This window comes from Rosa chinensis, chromosome 2 (genome assembly GCF_002994745.2).
Source record: "Rosa chinensis cultivar Old Blush chromosome 2, RchiOBHm-V2, whole genome shotgun sequence".
Lineage (NCBI taxonomy): Eukaryota > Viridiplantae > Streptophyta > Magnoliopsida > Rosales > Rosaceae > Rosa > Rosa chinensis.
Window position 1 is genome coordinate 32,770,631 of NC_037089.1, and position 9,329 is coordinate 32,779,959.

General features: G+C 37.5%; 3 protein-coding genes across 3 annotated transcripts; 2 read left to right on the forward strand and 1 right to left on the reverse strand.

Moving 5' to 3' along the window:
- Nucleotides 1-560: 560 nt before the first annotated feature.
- LOC121048836 (G-type lectin S-receptor-like serine/threonine-protein kinase RKS1) lies at nucleotides 561-2,044 on the forward strand. Its single transcript, XM_024322429.2, has one exon. It carries the CDS (start codon nucleotides 679-681, stop codon nucleotides 1,984-1,986), a length of 1,308 nt encoding a protein of 435 aa, XP_024178197.2. The 5' UTR covers nucleotides 561-678; the 3' UTR covers nucleotides 1,987-2,044.
- On the forward strand, nucleotides 1,995-4,157 carry LOC112184154 (G-type lectin S-receptor-like serine/threonine-protein kinase At1g11410). The gene is made up of 6 exons (XM_040515265.1): nucleotides 1,995-2,214; nucleotides 2,535-2,596; nucleotides 2,754-2,964; nucleotides 3,045-3,282; nucleotides 3,499-3,649; nucleotides 3,761-4,157. The coding sequence occupies exons 1-6, from the start codon at nucleotides 2,076-2,078 to the stop codon at nucleotides 4,064-4,066; spliced, it is 1,107 nt and encodes a 368-aa protein (XP_040371199.1). The 5' UTR covers nucleotides 1,995-2,075; the 3' UTR covers nucleotides 4,067-4,157.
- A 430-nt stretch (nucleotides 4,158-4,587) lies between these two features.
- Nucleotides 4,588-9,329, reverse strand: LOC112187793 (protein LIKE COV 2). The gene is made up of 7 exons (XM_024326727.2): nucleotides 9,064-9,329; nucleotides 8,419-8,471; nucleotides 8,199-8,308; nucleotides 7,359-7,526; nucleotides 6,609-6,706; nucleotides 5,619-5,745; nucleotides 4,588-4,961 (listed from the first exon to the last, which is right to left on the reverse strand). The coding sequence occupies exons 1-7, from the start codon at nucleotides 9,178-9,180 to the stop codon at nucleotides 4,861-4,863; spliced, it is 774 nt and encodes a 257-aa protein (XP_024182495.1). The 5' UTR covers nucleotides 9,181-9,329; the 3' UTR covers nucleotides 4,588-4,860.

Sequence of the window (9,329 nt, forward strand, 5' to 3'; positions counted from 1 at the left end):
TCTGACTTTAAGCTCCAAATCTTTCTTTTCTCCAAATTTAACCTACAAAACACAAACACAAAGTAAATGACTCAAAAATGATAAGAACTAAGCCTAGAATCCTACATTTAAGGGTATAAAAATGTATGAAATTATGAACCTATCAGTTGTTCACCTTTTTTTTTTAAATATAGTAGATAATGAAATAAATAAGTAGCTCACAGAGTTTCACTTAAAATTTCTATAGTTTTCTCTCAATTTCCACCATTTTTTTCGAAAATTTGTTGATATCAAAATTTTCCCGATATTTTCTTCGAAATTTCCATTTTTCAGACTATCGATATTTACTCAATGCTCAATATTTTTGTCATTACCATGAACAAACCACAGTGCAATATGTATAACGGTCGTGTCATCACAACCCTCCAATTCATATAATCCAAATGCTTTGTTAGAAAGTCTACATGTATAATTTTCTACATGTAGAAAGTTAATGGAAAATAAGATTCCTTCAACTATACGTAATACATAAAACAAAGTCCAGTTGTTGAAATTTGAAGTCAATCCAACTGGGAATGAAATTAAAGAAACATCCTCAATCAGAGTCTTTCATCAATTTATAGTATTTAAGATCTTAGCCACTCCCCCCCAAATCGATCAATCTCAGCGTCACTGAGGTAGAAAACTAGAAACCCAACCATGAATTCTTTTCAATGGTCTATGATCACTACATTGCTCATCTTCCTTCTTTATCTCCCCTCTTGCATTTCCATTGATTCCATTACTCCAAACCAAACCATCAAAGATGGCGACGTTTTAGTCTCAAGCAGGAAGCTCTTTGCGCTAGGGTTCTTCAGCCCTGGAAATTCTGGCAAACGTTACATTGGAGTTTGGTTTAACAAAGTTCCAGAGCAGACCATTGTTTGGGTAGCAAATAGAGACAACCCTATCAATGATTCCTCTGGACTTCTAGTGATCGATGCAGATGGAGGCCTTGTCATATATGGAAAGGACAGAAAACTCCCTCTTTGGTCTGCTAATGTTACTCTCTCTTCTCCAAAAAACTCCATGGCCAAGCTGTTGGATACAGGTAACTTCGTTTTGTTTGAGAATGGGCGGAGCTTGTGGGAAGGGTTTGATTATCCCTCAAATACAATGCTTCCCTTTATGAAAATTGGGCTGAAACGGCGATCCGGGCTTAACCGGTTCCTAACTTCTTGGAAGTCCCAAGATGACCCGGGAACTGGGAATTTCTCTGCTAGGATTGATCCGGATGGGTTTCCGCAGCTGTTTTTGTACAACGGTCAAGCTCCCCGATGGCGGGCCGGATCTTGGATAGGACACAGATGGAGTGGTATCCCTGAAATGACTCGTAATTTCATCTTCAACACTGGTTTTGTGACCAATCAAGATGAGCCATCCGTCATGACTGGCATTAAGGACGACTCAATCTTCTCAAGGATGGTGCTTGATGAATCGGGAATCATCGAACGGTCCATGTGGCAAGATCAGGATCACCGATGGAACAAGTACTGGCATGCCCCGGCAGAACTATGTGACGACTATGGAAAGTGTGGTCCAAATAGCAACTGTGACCCTTACAATCCTGATGAGTTCGAGTGTACATGCCTACCTGGGTTTGAACCTAAGTTGCCCCATGCATGGTACTTGAGAGATGGCTCGGATGGGTGTGTGAGGAAAAAAGGAGCATCCGTGTGTAAAAACGGAGAAGGGTTCGTGAAGGTATCACCAGTAAAGGCACCAGACTCATCTACTACGCATGTAAACTTGACCATGGGTCCGAAAGAATGTGAAGAGGAATGCATAAGGAATTGTTCTTGCATGGCATACTCGGGTGCAGGTGACCCGCAAGAAAGGAATGGATGTGTGACATGGTACGGGGACTTGATGGATACAAGGACTTACACGATTGTCACTCAAGAATTATATGTTCGAGTTGATTCAATTGAATTAGGTAATTCTGCCTTCTCCTTTGTTCAAATGTAACGTTGGTTTCACACATCATAGTAGAAGGTACATTTTTAATCTATTGTTACTCATTTTCTTAAGTATATTGTGTTAATTTTTCACCATATATGGTTGTAGCTAAACACGCAAGGAAGTCGAATGGTTCTTTTAGAAAGAAGGGAAAGCTGGCAATTACGATAACATCTATTTTAGTGTTCTTTCTTGTGATCTCTATAGCATATTGGTCCGTAAAGAAGAAGAGAAAAGGTAAGTCACTATGTCAACAGCTTGATTTACCAAGATGAAATTTTCAGTTTATATTGTCGAGCAGTTTAATTTGCTCAATTTGTACCTTATAGCACACTATACAAATGCAAGAATTTCAAGCTGCTTTAAGAATAACCAGTAGTTAACTTGAAATTCTTGTTTTCTTTAATTGTTGACAGGTAAGGAAAGACAAAATCTATTTCCATTTGGTGTGATCACACCTTCAATCTACTTGGAAGATTCTCCTAGTAGAACAGATGCTGATGATAGCAGATTAAATCCGGATCTTCCTTTCTTTGATCTAAGCACCATATCTGCAGCCACAAAAAATTTCTCTGATTCGAACAGGCTTGGAGAAGGCGGATTCGGCCCCGTTTATAAGGTAGTTGTCCTCAATTAGTGTCTCAATCAACTCCGACTCAGATTGTTGTTCACTCTTTTCTGAATGCACTATGTAAATGCATTATCAAGGGCTGGATATGAATTATCATACTAGAAGTTTCTGGTACAATAAGTAAGGTTTTGAATTTCCATTTCAGGGAGTGCTTTCTACTGGAACAGAAATAGCTGTGAAAAGACTTAGCAAAAATTCTGGCCAGGGAAATGAAGAGTTCAAGAATGAAGTTGTGCTGATTGCAAAACTTCAACACAGGAACCTTGTGAGAATCTTAGGCTATTGCGTTCAAGATGAAGAGAAGATGCTAATCTATGAATACCTGCCCAACAAAAGCCTGGACTCGTTCATATTCAGTATGTCTTCCTCTCGCTGTAGTACCATAAACTAAATTAAAGCAAGCAAGAAAGTTATATAATGTAAAAACATATTCCAGATGAAATGAAAAGGACATCTCTGGATTGGAAAAGACGCTTGGAGATTATCTTTGGCATTGCTAGAGGGATCTTGTATCTTCATCAAGATTCGAGATTAAGAATTATCCACAGAGACCTAAAGGCCAGCAATATTCTACTGGATTATGATATGAACCCCAAACTTGCAGATTTTGGTATGGCTAGAATATTCAGAGCAAACCAAATTGAAGCAAATACAAATCGCGTGGTTGGAACATAGTAAGTTTCCTCCAATTTGATCAATATCATACTAAATTTTCAGTCCTTATTAGTCATGTGTTATTTCATTTCCTCTATGTTATGACCACGAGCTAAATGAGTGTAATCAATTTGAAAACACAACATCACCAAGTACACAATCCAAAGACAACAAATTTGGTTAACTATATAATGAAAGAAGTTTGCTTATAATCACTTTTCTTTTTGTTGTCATAGTGGTTACATGTCACCGGAGTATGCAATGGAAGGACTATTTTCAGTGAAGTCTGATGTCTACAGTTTCGGTGTTTTGCTGCTAGAAATCGTTACTGGTAGAAAGAACACCGGTTACTACTATGATAATCCTGACTCAAATTTGGTTGGACATGTAAGCGTACAAGCTAGTCTAGCTATTTTCACAATCATTAATCATGACTTCATGACCCTACTCAATTAGTTTTGATAATTAACTTGATCCTCTGTTGTAAATGGTTTTCAGGTTTGGGACTTGTGGAAAGAAGGCCGAGCCTTGGAAATCGTCGACCCATCTTTGGGAGAATCCTACCCCATAAGTGAAGTTCTACGGTGCATTCAAATCGCACTCCTGTGCGTGCAAGAGTACGCAAATGACCGGCCAACCATGTCAAAAGTTGTGTCTGTGTTAGGCAACGATGCAGCTCTTCCTTCACCAAGAAAACCTGGATTTCTCTTCAGAAGTAACTATACCAATGGAGACCCCAGTACTAGTACTGCAGAGGCTAATTCCATAAATTATGTTACATGCAGTATAGTTGAAGCTCGCTAAAGACTGAGGCTCCCTCTAAAACCTAGCTTGTGTGTTAAGCAAAGGTTTTAGTATTAATTTTTTATTACAATAAAAATGATTACCTTATAAACGCCTTTTATTATTAATTGTGTAACAAAAACTATATAGAAAAACATCTAATAGTCAACCTCAAGCTTAATTTGAGTTAACTCATAATTAAATACGAACTGCCCAGGAGCTGAACATACTATAGCTCAAACTCGGCTTGTGTATTAGGTGCGCTGTGAAAAAAAATTAATAAATAAAAATCGCAGCTCTCCTCTGAAAAATGGAACAGCTCCAAATCTTGAGTTGCTTCCAATTGAATCTGAGCATTCCAAAGAACATCTACACAGTTTTCTTGACACCCGTGTTGATTGCAGTATTTTTTGCAGTTTAGCAGTTGAATGTTATGCCAAACGCTCACAGCCAGCAACCATAAGCACCATAAACTATAATTACAAACTCCAATGGCCAACAATTATCACATCATGAACAAGATGCAGGAAGTGTACCCATCGTAATTGAACGGCTCAATAAATTTATATATACTAAAGAATCATTTGGTTCTATAAATGAACACAGATGCATAATTAAATGGTATACAAATGCACTTCCGAATATGAGCATCACTACAAAATCAAAAGAGGCATACAATTTCATCATAAAGCCTACTATTATGAACAACCTAATCTCATAGTTCCAGCGCACTGAGAAGACTTTGATCCTCGATACATCTTGGCAGACAAGGAAAGAATTATAATCTTACCAAGATCGTCTCCTGTTTAATGACATCACTTTATTCTGTTCAAAGGAATTTTATCACTCTGTTGGGTAACCCTTTCTTGAGGAGAAATTATTTGGGGCATTGTCATACCCCCAGAAACAATGATCTCTGCATTATCGAGAGAAAAGAAAACCGTTATATTGATGCATTCCCTTTAGCCAGTACACATTAGGAACACAAAACCGGACAAACAAACTCAAATGTGCATCTGTTAAGGGCAACTACCTATATAATAACTACTTAGCGTAACTATATGGACTGGTACAAAGAGTACATCTAAAATCATGACATACTTTACATCTATACTCAACATCTAATTTTTAGTTTTGAGTACTGAAGAAACTGTTTTGCCCACTGTTTCAGGTGGGCAAACCTGGAGTGCAGAGAGCTCAACCACGTCTACAACAAGAACATGGAAGTCATGGCAGCCTAAAGTGCTCTAGAAGAGCTGTATTAAGGGCCTACGCTGTCAAGGGCGAAACCACCCACAAGAAATCTCAGCCCACGTAGTTTCTTGCAAACAAAAATTTAAGGGCCTATGCTGGCCCTTAAATTTTTCCTAGTTCCACCCTTGTATGCTGCCAATATTACCAATTAAACCGTCCCTTGTAAGAGCCAAGCATAATAGTAAATAGCATTACAATCTAGATCACTGTATATGATTAAATCAATCATTCCTCACGTCCCCTAAAAAAAATCAATAAACAAAGAGACAATATGGTCACAATACAACAAGTTGGTAAATTGAAGAAAGATAACACATACCTATGCCTTCTCGGATAGACAGAGTTGGTCTTATGATATCTTTGGAGTTAACGAGAAATATATCACCTATATATAGATGATTTGTTGGGACAAAAACACTACATAACTCTTCATCTTCGTTATCTCTCTGAAAAGAAAAGAAAGAAGAAAAAAGAGAGAGAAAACCAAATATTAGCAAGTGTTAAACACATCAAACTAAAAGACAATACTTGAAATACTTGATGGCTGGTCAAAAACCCCAAGCCCAAGGTCATTTTAGGAGTAAAGGAAAAAGATCCTCCTAATGTAGGACAACATTTCTTTGCAAGCAAACTGTATCCAGAATAATAAAGCGAGGAAACATAAGAAATAGGAAGAAAACTAGAACCAAATAGTATGAAATCCTATTATCATATAAGTCTCAAGTGAGGTGTGCACAGTGTTTGGGATGTTTTAATCAATGGAATATTCCAATACAAAAGTATCGGACCTTAGAACAAAAAATTATCCAATAGATGCTTCTCTTTTGTCTGGTAAATGGTATGAATGAATGATATACAAAGTAAGGACATATTTATCTTCTGCTTTCAAGGCCCACGTATCCTCCAACTTCTAACAGAAATATATCAGCCAGGAAAGGATTTGAAGTTCGCCAGCTGGAAGACTCCCAGGGCAGATCGTTGGTCCCATATACCCAACAATATTCTATAGATGCTGACGATGAGAATACATCTTCAATGACCTTCTATACCGAAGATGGAACAACCACATTAATCAATGCCCAACAGCTTTGACATGGGTAACCTATAGGAGTTTAAGGGCCTTTCATAACAATTTCTAAACCACTGCTTGTTTCTTAAAGTATTTTTATTCTTACTTTCATTCCAAATGAATTGAAAAGTCAGATGTATTTGAGCAAATAAATTTAACTCTATGATTTGAAATACAGAATATCAACCACAAGACTATTTTAGACAGGAAACAAATGGATAGAAACATAAAGATGAGAACCTGAAGGGTAACAGTTGATGTAATAAACCCAAAAGCATATTCGCCAACACGTGGGTGACGGATAATTGCTACCTCTTTAAAAGCTGTGGTATTTTGGTCTGCAAGGGAAATGTAGCTCTCAGCCCAAAATCCAAATCAAAGCATATTGCTGAAATTACATTGTTCTAATAATACCATTCAATTTAACTTTATTCGGGCTCGGGTGGCAGGTGCAGGGTAGATTGGCTTCTATTACTATCAAGTAAATTTCTTGCTAAAGTAAATTCACAATGTACTTAAACATTTCAAACAGTTAACAGACTATCAAAATTTTCTGCAGACTGAAGTCAATAATAGAATGTAATAAGTCTCAAATGAAGGAGTTTTAGTATGTCACTGCAGAAGTACATGTGCTCTGTCTAGATGCTGCATCCCAGGAAAAGTAAGCATTTTACATCTTGCAAATTTGTGATCCTCTCACTTTCACAATTTATACTGGGCAGATATACAGGATGGGAGTGGTTTTTCTCTAATTGTGACAATCCTATTTTTACTTTTTCTGGCTGAAAATTAGCTGTTCTTTGTTAAAAACACTCCAGGGGCACTTGGGTTGAACAAGTACAATGAACTTTTGGGACAGCGCGTGCTATATAATATAAGCATGCGGTTTGTACAACTCCATCCTACTGTGTTCAAGTACTTGTGCATTTTCTCTTCATGCAATAAAATGCATGGTCACCAAGCATAAACATAAATTAAATAAAGTATTACCTGGAGAAATTGCGGAACTAATTTGTTTGGAGGCTGAGTAGATATGCTTAACAAAAGGCATTTTCTTTATAATCCATTCTCCAAGAGAGAAAACAGTGGCACCCATCCATGAGGAAACAAAGACACCAACAAAGAATACGAAAAGTAAGGATGTGATAAATCCGAGTCCTGAATCACAAATGAAGAGCCTTGAGACACACACAGGATTCCCATCATTCAGTAAAAAAATCAAAACAAAACTGTGGAAAGGAAGAAATTTTCACATTAGAAAGACAAACATGGTTTTTCATAAACATCATTTGACTTATTAGGTGGGCACTCATTACGAGCTAATATTTCCCAGACAAGCCACTGTCTAAATCCCATTTGGCATTAAATCATCATAGCATTTCTGCACTGGGTCTGTTATCTACTTGGCATTACAACTTAAGCTCTTCAGATTTCATGCAACCACAGACATTCCTACGAGACTGAAGCTCCATCATTAACTGCATTTGCTTCACCGTTAAGCGCATCTGGACTTAAACTATGAGGTCATATATTAAATTGTTTCTATCCAAATGGATAAGCAAATGCGTAGTGAGCATGTAATCTTCCCCGCACAAAACCTTCGTATTATCTTGCCAACCTTCCTACCTCAAAATCAAAATAGATGTTCTCAATAAAACTACCCCACTTTACGGTCCTCAAAGAGTGGCATCACCAAAAGTTATACAACCGCCAAAAAAAAAATTGTATCAACTATAGAAAGCAACAACTATTATCAAGCTTTTGGCTGTTTGCCTCCCTTTTTAAAGCTGGTTTTCAACAAACATCACTAATTATACATCTATAACTTACCGAAGATCTCAATGCCAAGCTGCTCATAGAGTGGACTGAAGAACCCATCAACAAACTGGACGAACCACCACGTAATGAAAAAAGTAACAGCAACAGGGAAAAGAACTACACTGCAAACAATTCAATACAACTCTACGCTTAGAAAATCCTGTGAATCTGATCGAGAACTAGACATCCAAAAGGAATATCTAACCTGCAGAATGATATAGTTGCTACTTACATTCCAGTCATAAACTTCTTAGACACCCAACTCTGGAGAACAAAACAACAAGCCTGAAAACAATTGGAAAAGAACATTACATGCAGAACAAGATAATAATCACTACATAAGTTCCAATTAATAAAACTAGGAACACATTTGCATTGCAAAATATTAAGCACTGTATACGAGGTGTTTGCATTGACAAATTGCAACTAGTATAGGTTCATTAAACCCTGCGGCTTTAATGTGTTTGTAAACTAAAATTCCTTTACTAACACAATTGGATACACGGATTTAAAACTGAAGAATGCAGATTTGAGTTTTTATTCTTATCGTAACTCGATTCACTTTAGGGACTAATTGATTCATTCGGTTTTAAAGAACTAATTGAGAAATTTCCAATACTCAAATGAGAAATGCTTACTTCAAATTCCTCCTTATCTATGTGGATTCAGGAACTTTGAATAGATTTGACTAAACAACAGGACTCGATTTCAACTTAACTGAGTATAACTAAATAGGATTCCAAATTTGGAGCTGATTATGCGGCCAACTAATTTAACAGAAAACTGAATTGGAAGAGCTAGGTGTGAGATCGGTGATCAGTGACTGTACATTTGGAGGAGAAAGCAATGGAGGGCGGAGATTGAAGAGCGTAAGTACCTTACGAGTGGAGGAATTGGGAGAGCTTGGAGGAGACTTGGCCGGGTCTTCGGGATCGGGACCGCCGTTCTCAGCTTGACTCAGTGGAATCGACGTCGACTCCTTATCTTCCGCCATTTTTGTCTCAGCAGCTTGAGAGAGAGAGAGAGGTTTTGACCAATTGTAGTGAAGAAGAATCTAGGGAGAGTGAGAATGTGGGTTTAGGTGAGCAGATGATGATTATCCCAGAGAAAGGGTTGGGGTTGCAGTCTTTGATGTTAAGCAAC

Bases quoted from the DNA above. Each gene is read 5' to 3' on its own strand.
- LOC121048836 (XM_024322429.2), top strand. From the start codon at position 679: ATGAATTCTTTTCAATGGTCTATGATCACTACATTGCTCATCTTCCTT.
- LOC112184154 (XM_040515265.1), top strand. From the start codon at position 2,076: ATGGTTGTAGCTAAACACGCAAGGAAGTCGAATGGTTCTTTTAGAAAG. The intron at 2,215-2,534 runs GTAAGTCACTAT...CCATATCTGCAG, and splicing joins CGTAAAGAAGAAGAGAAAAG to CCACAAAAAATTTCTCTGAT. The intron at 3,650-3,760 runs GTAAGCGTACAA...AATGGTTTTCAG, and splicing joins ACTCAAATTTGGTTGGACAT to GTTTGGGACTTGTGGAAAGA.
- LOC112187793 (XM_024326727.2), bottom strand. From the start codon at position 9,180: ATGGCGGAAGATAAGGAGTCGACGTCGATTCCACTGAGTCAAGCTGAG. The intron at 8,309-8,418 runs GTAAGTAGCAAC...AATTGTTTGCAG, and splicing joins AAGAAGTTTATGACTGGAAT to TGTAGTTCTTTTCCCTGTTG. The intron at 7,527-8,198 runs GTAAGTTATAGA...TTTGTGATTCAG, and splicing joins GCTTGGCATTGAGATCTTCG to GACTCGGATTTATCACATCC.